The sequence below is a fragment of the Pararge aegeria genome, chromosome 2 (assembly GCF_905163445.1).
Source record: "Pararge aegeria chromosome 2, ilParAegt1.1, whole genome shotgun sequence".
Taxonomy (NCBI): Eukaryota; Metazoa; Arthropoda; class Insecta; order Lepidoptera; family Nymphalidae; genus Pararge; species Pararge aegeria.
The window spans coordinates 11,579,886-11,595,506 of NC_053181.1; the positions used below are offsets into that span (position 1 = coordinate 11,579,886).

A 15,621-nucleotide genomic window follows, 5' to 3' on the forward strand; every position below is an offset into this window, starting at 1 on the left:
GAAATGGGTTTAAAGCATTGCGTCCATTAGGGTTTAGTATTAGTAGTAGATTTTTTCACAGGGCGGCACTTTGTATGACGTGACGTTACATGCCCTGCGAAGTGTTGCCCTGTTTGTAGTCTATGGTATCTACTGACCATCACGTAGGCCATCTGCTTGATCCGTCAATAATTACTATAAACAAACAAATAATATTATTGATGAAACTGTATCTATCGATAAACGCGTTGTGTTGAAATCAAACGCGGAGACGAGACGAGACGAACAGTTACAGTCATTTGTAGTTTCCTACGTAAAGGAGTACCTATCGTGAAACGTGCAACGACGTAGCTAACGATTAGGATTCTGATACTTTTGTAAGTTATTCCACTCAAACGAAAGTATTAAAATTAGAGCTAAATGTACGGTGACACAGTGTTCTTTGATGTACGAGTATGTAACGCATTGTTAACTTGTATAGATGGTTTGCTGTACTACATAGGTTTTGTAAGTTGTTTAATTTCAGCCGAATCTGTGTTGAGACGATACGATGTGTGAATGCCATACTTAATGCTTAAAATCGCAACATAGCAGAGCGTAACTACGTCTTACGGATGAGTACTGTTGTACCTGATAATATATGCGATAGTAGTAACCCCAGCACGTGAAAATAAGTCGTACTTATAACAGATTTTATGTAGGTATGTTTCAGAGCTTTGTTAGCAGCTTATTTAATTAGCTTGAGTTTCACATGACCTAGTTTTTTTTCTAATATACAAATACCAAAAATATGCTGAACATAGTTCGATTTTAGATTTTGTAGTTTAAAGTTTAAAACTGCATAATTAATTTCTGATTAAATAAATGAAATTACTAATAGCTATTTTCTCTTGTTTAATAGTTACAACAATATTTACTCTGTAATAAATGAATTACGTAAATAATTTCATTGTGTAAATGAACTTGTTATTTAATTAAAATGTTAATATAGTACAAGTCACTTTCAGTCAGTACGTAATTCAATGGCAATTATTAAGGCAAAAACAATGCAGCGATTTTGAGTTAAGAATCTAAAAAAAATGCTTTTATTATACGCCCGAGCTGACGCAAAGAATGTCTTATAAGTTTGACCGCTTTATATATTCATAATAATATGGCTGTTTGACTGAACCGTCTAGCATCGTAGCGCTTAAACAGATAGACTGAATTCCGTTTTTTTTTACTTTGATTTTTGGTCATTTGTGATTGTTTTTAGCTATGTTCCATGAATATCTGTTCGGCCGAGGGTTATAAGCTCTTTTCTTAACTCGTGTACAGATTTAAACAATTGACATTTAAGTATTCTCGTGTTATCGACGTGAAATTGAGTATTAGATATCCCGATGATACCGCAATAATATGGTAATCATGACCTGATTATACTATTGGTTGGGTACCAATAATCGAGTCAAGAATTTTGTTTAACCTAATCGATTTATCTACAATTTACCGCAGATAAGTTGTATATAAAACCATAAAATAACCAACTAAGAAGTTTTTTGCGCCTTTTTTGGAGTACCCATACGAAGTTTTCTTAATTTATAGGATAGGATAGTTTTCATATAGGATCACTCTTATGTCCGTCTGTCCATCTGCGTCTGGTTGACACCACCCTTATCACATACGGCTTGAAGTGGGGTGTCAATAATATATCCTATGAGATAAATATTGTTTATATTTATCTTACTAATATGTTACGAAACCCTCAATTCCCTAGTGTGTCTGAATTAATTATTCTTTTAGAAGTTTATGTTATCTATAAGCTTAACTTTTTTTTCTGTCATAGTATTCCGTGTTGTAGTTCTTTTAATTTCCTAAGTCGTGTCTATAATGATCTTGCTCGCGCAAATAACAATAGAGATCTATTTTTTCAAAGGTCAAATTTCAAAGGTTTCAAAGGATTTTAAACGTGCTATTATTTCTGCTTTGCCAAGCAATCCGGACTGCACTTTTGGATTGTAATTTTTAGTTTTCTTTTGTTATTTTTTACTTTTTCTTATTGTAATATTAGTTTCGTTTAACTTTTTGTATTTTTATTACAGTTTGTAGTGTTAATATTAGTCAATTTGTAGTAAATTCAGCATTTACTACAAATACCACACCTTTAAGTAGCTAGTCACACTGATTAGAAACAAAATATTTGTTATTGTTCTACGTATTGTGAACAAGCTGTTGGTGTTCCTTTCATAAATGAATGGTTGTCATCGCGTATTAAACGTCAGTCCTTTCAATAAAATATTGACTTTAGGAAAATATTGTGTAAATAATAGTTGTTTTCATTGTCATGAATATTGTTATGCCCCATCGACATAGTAACCCTTTCCAACATAACTTGTATAATCTATTCTAACATTTATTACCGATAACCCTGAAACCTGTTCAGTGATGGAACTTCAAAGGATATACGACTCTTATTTTATGGACCGTTACTTATATGTGTCGTCATATAATAAATTTCACATAACCTCAAAGAGGTGTTTTAAAAGAGCTGTTTTATGAGTGCTGTGGTTTATTATCGCATAGGGCATGTTACGACGCAAAAACATTAATGCTGGTAGCTAGTATGGTTTGCAGTAATATGGACATAACAATGGATAAAATAGTACAGCGTCATCATCATTTTATCATCAAAATCATCATCATTCATCCTATTAATGAGACAATGCTTGTCTTCTTTCTCATAGGAGAGGAAGAATTACGGCCCTTCGCGCTGCTCCAATGTGAGTTGGTATTTCTCATGTAACTGATAATACTAGAACTGATGTCGCTCTCCAAAACATCTTTGCTGACATTGGGTTGTAGGAACCAATTCCCTTAATCTGGGCTGCTACTAAAAATTTCATGAGAGAAAAACTAATAATCTTTGTCCTAACCGGGACATCGCGCCCATGACTTAATAAACACTTGAAGAGCGAATAGACTAACGACACCTTTAAAAAAGTGTAATTACGGCAGTAGTTAAATATTTATTTATATGATACTGACGTTGTACTAACGTTATTCAGGCGTTTGGGCTGGTTGATTAAAGACAGTTATTATGAAACGTTAGACGAGTTCTTTAGAGGCACACATATGAACTTTTCCCTAGCTTTGCAGAGCACGGTAAACTTAGTTATATTATTCATACGCCTAATATTAATCATGCATGATCTACGAACCAAATATAATTATACAATTCCGTAACCCGTATCGCCACAGACCACAGTATAATTTCCTCTATTTCTCGTTGCGTAAGGAGGTACTCGTATGTGATTACTGAAGATGATTGTGATGAAAAATTGGTATGCAAATTCTCATTCTCATTCCAAATACTTTTACGTCAAAAGTGCTACAGTACGGAAACAATAAAAACCATATGCGCTCACGTACCATGATCAAATGTGTTATATCAGCACGAAGATGTCTCAAAATTGTGCTCTTTATAAAAACTACTCACGAATATCTACTTTGTCTGGTGTACGTAATATAAAGCCGTCTGCTGCAGACGAACGCGATCTACAAAACGCGTTTCATAAATTAATTAGAATTGTTTAATTATATCTACAGGGACTAAAATCCTAATAAAGTGTCGTGGTATAATGATGTTAGATAAGATTATCAGACCCAAGAGACTCAGACTTCTTTAGCTGAAAGAAACGTCTCGGAAAACTTGGGTACAATCCTATTCTATCACAAAGGATTTTCCCCTTTTGACGGCACGAAGCCAATTTTTTAAGTTACAGATCCTTATTAAAGTCACAGACATTGTTAAAGTATGTACCTTTACAATTGTATGTCTTGATTCCTTTACATTTATTGGGAAAGTAAATACTCCAAGACAGGACAGGTAGGGGAAGTTTTCCTTTAATTAAAATGTCCCTTATACTCTCGACAAATAGTAAAATGTAAAGCGAGAGTTATTCCTTATTGAACGATTGCATCGGACGATTTTGTCTTTTTTAGGTTTTCGTACTGAAATGGTATAGTTTACAAAAATAACCTTAATGGTGCAGTATTTTTTATATCTGTAGCAACATTGTATTAACAAATTTTGTAGTAACTTATTACTACTTTATTAGAAATGAAAATAATTTCGATACTTTTTATTTCTATTGCAAAAAGGCGTTTTCAAGTAGTATTATACTTGGTCAAGTGGAATATTAAACGTAAGAACTTCGTTCGCACATTCTAAAATACTTAAAGGTTTTCTATTCAAAACCCATATGTTATAACCCATTCTGTTCATGACTTAAAAAAAAAAAATCTCTTTTATCGAGTTACTTTATATATACAAATAGACAAAAACTTTTAATCTGTTAATTTTGGTATATCATTAAACTCATTATGAGTATTGGTATGATAGTAACATAACCCAATTCCATCGTAGGTACAGTGTTCAATTAGTGATTTTGTAAAAAGCCCATCAATATTACTTCCTATCAAAATATTATACTTGCAGCTCCTTATTTATACATTTTCTTATGATGTTAACAATTCTTTGATTATTTATTAGTGCAAAATATTATAAAAGCATTAAAAAAATAGAAAAACATGGCGGGATCTGAACATTCATTCTAATTAAAAAACTATATGCGAGTCCAAACTGATCCATTTGAGCGCTACGACGACGCACAGCCATAGATGGTGATCAAACTTAGAACACCGTAGTTTTCGCATCGGAGTTTAATAAAATATGTAAGAGTATAGAGCCATAGTGGCGTAATAACATTTTACTCATTATTATAACCGTGTTAAAGTTTTATGCTCATAAAGGGGGAGCAAAGTGTATAGGGAACAAAAGAACTGTAGTACTTACGTAGTACACTCGCTGCAAACTCGGCGAGATCGTAAACAGGCCTCGCACGCACGGTGGCTTGAATGGGAGAGCCATGGCAATAGCGTTACAGTACTTAAAGCGTGGTGTGAATTAAAAAATGGCGTATATACTCTCATAAAAAATAATTAGATACTTACTCATCTTGCGAGACAAATAATATGGCAAGCTACTTTTAATTACATATTTATAACTGTAGGTTTGGCGTATCTATTGGTTTTATTTAACAAGTTAAACAAATGTTATACAATTTGAATGTGTGTATCAAATAAAACTACTCATGCTTATCCATACTTAATATGGATAAGAAAATGTGTGTTTGTGTGCTTTCTTTTGTTTGTTACCCATACTCGTCTCAACAGCAGAAACAATCTTGGCGTTTGGTACATATATCCGGATATATATATACAACAATCTTGAAACAATATTGGCGTTTGGTACATAAATATATATATCCGGGAGGTTCCATGAACGGTTGATACTTTTTATCTCGAAATAGAACTCGGAAACATCTTCCGTATGTAAAAGAACTACGTTAGGAACACTATGAAAGGCTAAACCACTGATAAAAAAATGCACAGATAATTTGCAACCCTTTAAAGTATCTAAAGATTCTTGTATAAAGTTTTCTTGTTATCATTTTAGAGAAGCCTTTTTTATTTAAAACTTTAAAAAAAAACCCCATTTATCTGCACTTTAAGGTTCAAGATGTAAGAAATACATATATTTTTTTAAATAGAACAATAGTGTCCATTGAAGTAATACAGATGAAATTTTTAAAAAATATACCCCTATTGCTTCTCTCTAGCATAGCTGTTTGAAAGAAATACCGGGTGTTTTATTAAAATTTCGTTATTACGGTGTTGACACGGCCCCCCAGGACGCCCGCCGTTTCTTATGCCGATGCCGGCACAACTCAGTCTTCCCTTTAGGAAAAGACCCTCAGTTTAATACTCGTAGATAATAATATCTTTGAAAATCTTTGCCGTGATGGTCTTTTAATATTTAATTTCCTTTTAAGGGCTACGCTTTCCTTCAAACGTTTTACTTGGCTGTACGTCTCACTTGGTTGCTCACGGACAAATTAAATAAGATTTTTTTAATAATCGTAAATAATTAATCTTCGCATATTTAAGGATTCGTTCGTTAACTGAAATACTAGGGTCTACATGGTTAATATCGATGACTGGTATAAAGTGACTGGGTTTGTTTGTTTGAGCTTCCTTCACGCCCTAACTAAGGAACAAATAAACTTAATTTTTGGCATAGAGCTAGTTAAAAGAACGGAGAATAACATACGCTTTCGATGGCCGATTGGCGCAGTTTTCAGCGACCCTGCTTTCTGAGTCTAAGGCCGTGGGTACGATTCCCTGGACAATTTTTATGTGATCAGCATGTTTTTTTTTTCAGTATCTGGGTGTTTATATGAATATTCTTAGTATTTAAGTATATTATTCATAAAAATATTTACCAGTCATCTTAGTACTGACCTTCCCACATACTCTTTTTGACGACCTACCAAGTCGAAGACAATTTGGGAATCTGTAATTTCTGAATTATCTCTGGTCTGATTAGCTTATAAGAACCATACTTAACAATATTGCTTTATACTAAATGCTATTTTAATTTCGTACAGGTACCAGTTGTTTCTACAGTTAAAACAAGATGTCCTTCGGGGTCGTCTGCCAGTCAACTTTGATCTTGCTGCTGAGCTCGCAGCCTACGTTTTACAATGTAAGTTTGCCTCCTTTTTTTTTAATTTGCTTATGACTCTGGGGAGACACTTGTGGATGCTATTTCCTTTTCTACTTTTTAGGTTAACACAGTTTTGCCTAACCTGAAATATTAGATACTAGCTGTGGCTTCCCCGTGCAAATAACGGGACGCATCGGACTGCTACATAGTCTGAAACCTCCCTCAATCAATCAGATAGGTACTTAACACTTTTTCAATGGTACCGATGTTGCCAATTAATATACAATTCTATGATATTAAGCACAAATATAGAGGATAGCGATGCAACTTCTTTCAACAAACGATGTTCTTGCTTTTAATTACCTACTAAGTATATGAAACCTTCAATTACGTTAACTTTGCTAATCCCAAATGGCCGCCCCATCTCCCATGGACCCACTCACGTTTCGCCTTTTATAAAATATTTTGAGGCTTAATAGCAGCACCACATATTAAGCGATACTTAATTTTTTATTTTATTTTGATAGCGCTGGCTAATCACCGCTGACTTTGGAAGTTTGAAAGAAAATTTGGTATACATTAGTCTCACCTCCTATTACTTACGAATAATAGTAATCGTTAAAGAAAGAATCAAATCGCATTGTTATTTGATTCGTATGCTGAAGGTTAGGCAAGAAAATTCCTAACATTTTTTTTTCAATCCTAGAAGAAAAGTCCTTATATATTTATGAGCAATACGTTATGTATCGTAAAGCCTAAACTGAGAGGTTACTGCCGTCTGCCGAAGAGCTCTGTCTTCCTCCAATCGTCAACAGATCAACACAAACTGTAAGAACTAAACTGATACATTTGGCGTAGGTACACCTACATCCTTTCATCCAAAGGAACTGTTCCGACATAAAAAGAATCCAATGCTCCGCGGTATGAACTCAAATCATTTATTTGAATACCCTCAGTAGTTGTACCATGATGCGCGGCCAAGATACAGAAAGACAGACAAAAATGAAGAACATTGCAGTGTTGGCTTCAGTATCGAATATAGAGTGCCCTCCATGAAAATTTTCAAAATGTCTTAAATGTACAAAATTCCACCTGTTACAGTTTTATTATACTCCAACAAAGAATGCTATTTGTTGCGTAGGTACTCCCGCTGAAAACTGGAAGTTTGCTTTTTATATTATAATTTTTCTTTTGTTAAAAAGACTCCAATATTACATATAGTATTGTATAACAATATCATTGTAGTATTTTATCTTACAGCTTGTTTGCTAGCCACCGCAAACCTAACAATCAAAATCGAATCGTTATCCAACAATGACAACAGACCAACGGGCAAAGTTAAAATTTCAAATTGGAAACCTGTTTTAATAAGAAACAAATAAATAAGAGGCAAGAATACTTGAAAATAATAACGATATTTTTCAATTAACAACAATTTACAACTAACGTTTAACTTCATAAAATCTTCATGAGTTTTCTAATGGTTTTCCTCGGAAGGCACTGCTTTTTATACTTCCGAAGTGCTTTTTCATGTAGTGAGTAACTTTGCAAACTTCGTTGTAGGTTGAAGTTGTAAGATTTTTCTATCCATTTAGTATCCTTTATAAAAAAAAATTAATGACTTCGCGGAGTTCGATTCTTCGATTGTGTTTATTTCAGAAACTGGTTTTTGCTTAATGCATCTTCACTAATATTATAAGTCTGCCATATTTGGCTTGCCATTTATTTATATCCAGATGGTAAATTATATCGTAAATTTAATTTACTGATACAAAAATCAAAATTAAAATTGCAATGTTCTGGACAAATCCAATGTGCATTCGAATTTATAATAGAATCTTAGAAAATATTAAGGAAAAAGAGAACGACAAAGTGTTATATAAAAAAGTTATTACAATTTTTTTTTAATTTAGAAATATTATAATTAAATGGTCTCTCTACAATCTCAAGCCCTATCAGGGTATTCATTACAACTGCTTTTGATTATTGCGATATTATTATGAATAATGTAATGTTAAAATGCAAATAAATTGAAATTGGAAATTGAAATTAAAACAGAGAGTATCTGGGCTGGAGAGTGACATAGGTTATTTTATATCCCGGCATAATTGCGCTTTCTCTATAGTAGAAAATTGCTCAACTGATTTCGATTCAGTTTACTTTAAATTATAGTACTTATCATAGATTTTGAAGATAAACAAATACTGAACATAGTGGAAAGTGAGTTGTTTGGTGTTTCCTTTATTTCAATACAGTAGCCTTACTATACGTTTAGTGTGGAAACACTTATACATCAGAGTAAATGGATCTTATTTATACATAATTAAAGCTCAAATTTGCCTACAACTCTTTATCACGAGCTTTTGACAGAATGTTTGTAAAACAAAAATCACGAGTACAGGTTTGCGATTAAAACGAGTGACATTAGGACTGATAATGTAGAGTTTAATACTCGAAAACGACTACTCTATTACGAGCCAGAACATTTTGTACTAAGGGTAGAGTTATAAGCGTGGCTAGAATACTCGTGCAATGCCTAGTACCTACTTAAACTATTAAAATATAATTAATGTCAAAAGCCTCTACAATTCCACAAAATAAACTTGTACTGAGAAATTCTGAATGATTTTATTATTTGTATTCATCCATACGAATATTATAAACACTCTCATGTGTCTGTTTGTGTGGTACCTATAGTATTTTCAAACCTTAACGATCTTAATGTTATATTTCGCAAATATACAGTTTTTTAGGTATACCTAATGGCGTTTAATGTCGACAAAAACAGATGCGAGAGAAAACAAATACGTAATTATCTTTTCTTATGTGAGGTTACTATTATATCCTTACTAGCCATACTTCTAACGAAGTGCAATCCATTTTCGACACTATTATGTCACAGCTATATCTTATTTAACATAACCACGTTCTAATAAAACATTACTTAATATTATTATTGGTTTCCTAATGTAATATTTAATAAATGTTTTTCCTAATGTAATATTTAATAAATGTTTTCATAAAACTATTAACACAGCGGCCATAAGACGACATGATATTACTGTTTAGTGCTTTCATAACGATAGGTTTTAGTGCCCATTTTCCCACCACAGCTGTGACAGGGGAGTAGCTTAGGGGGTATGTTTAGCAGTTAGGTCTCTATTGTTATAACTAGATAAGCTTTGAACGATGTTAGGCTATTGGCTGATTTGCCCATATCCGCCTATCGTGTACTGGATATGTTTCAGTTAATAGGTCTGCTAACATCTGATAGATCTTAATCCGACCCGTAAAAGCTAATGAGATGGATAACGTACACATTATTATAGGTACGTAAATTAATCTTAGCTTTTCTAGCTGTTTATCTTTTCCATACATAGATAGTATAGTTCGGCTCGGCTCGGTTAGTAGAAAATATTCGGTACTTTTGTTGGTAGATAATATTACAAGGCCTTTTCACAGGGGCTTTCTAGGGAGGGAGGTATCTACCAGTGAGTACTGATTCAATCGAGTTTAAACCGGCTAGCATCCTTACTAATATAAGAAATGTGAAAGTGTGTTTTTTTTTTCCTTCTTGTGGGTGTAACTTAGCAATCAATCAATTTATTTATTTATTTAAATCACACCACAGACAAACAGACAGACGACTAAAATTAAATAAAATCTGTTTTGGACTCAGTATCGATTATAAAGCTTCCCCCGGTCAAAATGTTCAAAATATATTAAATGTACAGAAATCTTCCAGTTACAGTTTTATTATAAGTATAGATAGGCGCTTATTTTCCGAGATGGGATAGTTTCTTAATTTGATTTTTGACTTACAGTTAAGTTGAAAGGTTCGACAGTAACCGAGGTTTATTCTAGAAAAAAACGGATTCCACGGGATTTGTAAAAGAACCGTAATAAACGCGGAAGAAGAACGCGGGTCGAAGCTAGTATAGTTTATATATTTTACCGGCAGATACGCCGCATTAGTCTTTTCCAAAAACAATTAGAATTTAGCAGCATATATTATGTAAGGTAAAGATTTTTGTTTATGCTAGCCCTGCCGTGTCATGTTTCTTCTTCTTAGTCGTTACAGGCTTGACTGGTCGTGGTTGTCACCCGGTGGAGGTTCATGTTAGTGAATCTAAAAAAATAATAAAGGAATTACGTTCGGTAGAAGATTAAATGAGGACTTTTTCATTTAGGTCAATTTATGTTTACAAATAAGTAAATGAATAATATATTACGACAATACACACATCGGCATCCTGCCCCAAACTAGGCGTCGCTTGAGTTATGGGTTTTAAGATAACTAAATATTCATATTTAGGAATAATATACATAAATATCATGTAATATAATGTATTATCTAAAACTATGAGTAGTTTTAGATAATACATTAGGTGTGTAGATCGTACCGTCAATATGGTAGCAGTGAATTTTTATCAGCTTTCCATTGATTAAATAAATAAATAAACGGTACGGATTGTATATCTACGAGTAGCAGACCTTTTTTGCGTACCTCGAGTTTGTTTGCAAGCGGCAATTCATAAACTTCGTGATGTGTTTCCGGTCCGAGTGTTTGACAAATCAAACTGAAAATAATTTCGGCCCGCCACAGTGGGTTTGACTCAGCAACTTTTATTTGGCGGCACTTCAGCTGGGACCGCAATAAATGTTCTTCCGTTTTGACATCGGACCATTTAAAACGTTGTTCACGTCATTGCTCTACCAACATTGCGAAGTAGCTAAAGTCAAAAAATGATCTTAATTAAAGCTATAAATAATACTATTTTGGAAATAGGATAAACACACTACATATTATGACATGTACTATTTTAAGTTGTTTACAAAGTGTTTGCATTGATTTAATATGTTACTAACACTGTGTTTGATTCCTTATTTTAGAGTAATTGCCCACACATACATATTTTTTACAAACACTCGAATTTATCAGGATGGCGTCCTTCATCAAATAAAGCTTATTTAATTGCAGTTTATTTTTATTGTAGTTAAACTTTATTGTCAGTTTTGTTTTGCTTTTAAATAGGTACAGCAACACAGTCAGGTAAAAGCACCGGAAATGTACAACTATATTAATGCAAGGTCCATTAAGTCCTGCGCAGGGAGAGAGCCATTTCGTTGTTAAGCTCTTTGTATTGTATAATACAATGAAAATAAAAAATACTGTAGGTAACAATCTGTTCAACATTCCGTGTCATAATTGTTCTAGGCCACGCAATGGAATTACAAACGAAACTGAGCTGCCCGAGGCTATACGAGTACGTTGACTCATCGCTTAAAGGCAGTGCCCGAAAATTACCAGATGCCCACATAGAACCACGTAGTACAGTAATAATACCGTACAATTTTCCTAGTCGTCAAAAACGATAATTATACAAAAACTGAAGCTTTATCTGACCGCCGCTAACAATATTTATAGTATTAACTAGCGTACCCAGCCCGCTTCGCCGGGCTAGATTTTGCTTAATTTTATTTAAACAATAAACTTACATCATTAAATTTTTAATCAAACTAAAATAAGTGATTTACATCATTAAATTAAAAATTTAATGATGTAAATCACTTATTTCTTTCCGTATTCATTCTCTTCTATTCTCTTCTCGAGCGGGTGAAGATCATTATCTACAACCATGTACACCCAACAATAGAATATCATCATATTAAAAAAAAACTGTATTTGACAGTTCAAAAATAGGAGTGCTCTGATCGTCACCAAACTTTACAGGATTACTCGCCAGGTCAATCCGGAGATCCCTTAAAGTTTCATTGAAATTTTCTTTCTCTTTTATATATATAGAATTATAATATGTTATCTGTGTTCGGCAAAAATAATTGTTATACAATTTAAATTTTATTGGTTGAATAGTTTTTAAATTATTTGCACTAAAATCCCTACAAATCTCATCCGATAATTCATCATCATTTCAACCGATTGACGTCCGCTGTTGTTGTAGGGCTTCCAAACTCCACGATTCTGGGCTGCTTGTATCCAGCGGCTCCCCGCGACTTGTTTGATGTCGACTGTCCATCTGGTTTGGGGTAGACCAACGCTGCGTTTATCAGTACGGGGTTGCCACTCCTTGGAACCCCAACGGCCATCGGTTCTCCGAGCTATGTGCCCCGCCCATTGCCACTTCAGCTTCGCGACTCATTGAGCTATATCGATAACTCTAATCCGATAAATCGTGTTACCTTAAATTCAGAATGGTTGCCAGAACATATCGAATTTGACACGGCAATAAGGATAGGAAGGTGTCGGGCGGTCCTATTTAAAAGCAATTAGCGAATACCTCAAGGACTGGCTTTAATACCAATTGTAAAACTGTCAAATATGTTGGCTCTCCACAATTATTTTTTTTGTTATTGAGGTTTAAATCACAGTATATTCGCCTAGCGATTTGCTCCGCCTTCGCACGGGCTTCTTTGAAAATTTTATTTAAACTACTGTTTGTGTAAAAAATATCACAGTTCGACATAATTTAGACATGCTGTCGTGACTATACTTTTTTGTAGGTATTATCAAATTCTACAAGAACTTAATCTAGAACTTAATCATATAACATCTCTCATCGTTAAGGTAGCGTTGGTAAGAAAGATTGTCGTTCGCCCGTTTTTTCCAACTCAGTTTGCAAATCCGACTACATACTACAAAAAAGTGTATTCGGGTTATTATATTCACACTCTTCAATAATATAGTTTCCTATTGCTAAAAGAACTTTCAAAATCGGTTCAGTAGATCCAGAGATACCCTCTTCAACCTCACAAACTTTTCCTCTTTAGGTATACTTTAATATACTATATACATAACATAAAATTGTAAAAAAATGCCAAATAATGCTTTAACGCTTTTTCTAACTCTTTCGATTCACTCAATTGGTCGTATTGTCCTGCGGTCTATAGAGTCGTTCGATTCCTCCCACGCTAGTAGAACAACTATTGTTAGAGCAACTATCATAGTTTATGCCCACAACGAAAAGCCGCGAGGTTATTTATAACTATAACTCAATGTTCTAATATAGCGTCTTCTAACTTATAAAAAGCAATTTACAAACTTAACTTTCTTCACTTAACTTTCAGTATTAGAAACTGTAATATAGTTAACTTAGATGTATTACATATTAAAAGCTTTCGAAAAAGCCTTTCTTACTACTCACCTATATTAGCAAAGGAGTCCCTATGCTTTCTTTATTTAGAAGGCCCACCGGTGAAAAATGTGCGTTACCTGTGCAAGAGACGATTAAGTATCTTGCATGATTTCACGTATTACTTTTTATGACATCTCTAAATGATATATACTTTAAAGGTGTCACTAAAGGTTTTATTACAGCGCCACCCATGTTCAAATGAACGAACTTTTGCGCGGCATAAATATAATACCAGGATTCAACGTATAACTTAATAACGCTCTTATTATAATGCTACTCGATTGGTTATAGAATGGTATTTCTTGATTAGCTACAGGATACAGAATACAATATCAAAAATTATACGTTACCCGAATTATAGATAAATTCAATTTAGCTTACAAGATACAAGAGCTTATCAAAGTATCAGCATACCACTGGACATATAAACAGAGGCAATTGCTTGATTTTTTCCACGTTGGACTGTCTACTTATGTAGGTTTTAAACTGACATTAATATTTTCTCCCGTTTTATTCTGCCATTAACAGTTAGGGTCCTCATTTAAAAGAAGTTCTATGAAATATGCAAAACAATGTTGTAATAATATAAGGCACATATTTTCAATGCTCTAAATTGGCTGCATTGTCCAGTGGACTATTGAGTCTGGCTCGATTCCGCCCGCGCCAGCAGAGCAATCATTGTTAAATCTATTTCCATTGCTGTTGTTCGTCATTTAAAAAACGTAAGGTTATTCAGCAAAAATTTAACAATTTGAAAGCGAATCTAACAAGGCAACGCAATTTATTTGTATAATTTTTGTTTTAAAGTCGTAACGTAAACAAATGAACATTCACCGTTTCCACGAAAAATATAAACAACTTGTTCTTTTCTACATGGATAACTTCAAAGTGAAAAATTAATTTACAAACATGGAAGTCTTCGCTTTAGATGCCTCCAGTATTTATAATGAAAATATTATACGAAAGATTTAAGCATATTCATTAAGTCGTTATCTTTCGCATCGTATTTTTATTTTTACGCTCCTAGAGGAAATTAATGTCTTCCTCACCTTTGAGGATCCACTTCGACGGTTAATTACAATTTCTATCGAATATTCTCATCCATGTTAATATCTTAATTACTAAATATACTACTGGTTATTCTTATTTATTTTCCCCTCTTCTATTTCTTTTTGTGGCATTGATCCATTTTGCCAATCATAAATAATGTAAAAAAAATCCTTATTTATGAAATACTTATTTATTGTAATAATTTAAATCAGTTATTTTCATAATTATTGCTAAATTCATAGATTTAATCATCGGCGTCCAGCCCCAAAGTAAGCGTAGCTTGTGTTATGGGTAGTAATATAGCTGATGAATATTTTACGAATATAATACACATAAATACCTATATCGATAAACGAAAAGCCACCAAGACGCAGACAAAATATTTTTTTTAATTCACGTAAACACATAAGAAAAATGATGTAAAAAAAAAGGAAGATGGCAAAACGCTTAAGTAAAAGCTTTGTACGGCTGAGTCGAAATTATTATGCCGTATTTGGGGCCACGAGGTATAACCACAATGAGTTATTCAAGAGGTAAATGAGCCATCAGCGGCGAGGCATCGTTTGCATCTAATCTCGCCTACATCAGCGGCCCCTGGAGCCCGGGGGACACATATCAACGATGAACCCGGCTCCGTACAAAATTACAGCGCACCATCGGACAAATGAAACCCATAAGCACAGTCAATATCCTACATAAATATTTTCATTACGCAGGCAAGAGTAACATTATGGTACACGGGAACAATAGGATTGTTATTACGACGGTTAGGTTCGTATTTTTCTGAGAAAGACGTCCGCTTGCCCTATTCTTTTATGCCGCGAATAATGAAAAATATTTGGATTTTCACGTTCACTTGAGTCCAACATTATCGTAGTTTATAACAACCAC

At 33.7% G+C, this 15,621-nt stretch overlaps 1 protein-coding gene across 2 annotated transcripts in view; it reads left to right on the forward strand.

Moving 5' to 3' along the window:
* The window catches only part of LOC120631249 (band 4.1-like protein 4), a 70,285-nt gene that overhangs the window by 37,564 nt on the left and 17,100 nt on the right, over positions 1–15,621 (forward strand). For both annotated transcript variants that reach the window (XM_039900742.1, XM_039900735.1), the window contains exon 5: positions 6,468–6,565. In XM_039900742.1, the coding sequence (XP_039756676.1) occupies positions 6,468–6,565 (98 nt within the window). The remainder of the gene's footprint in view (positions 1–6,467; positions 6,566–15,621) is intronic.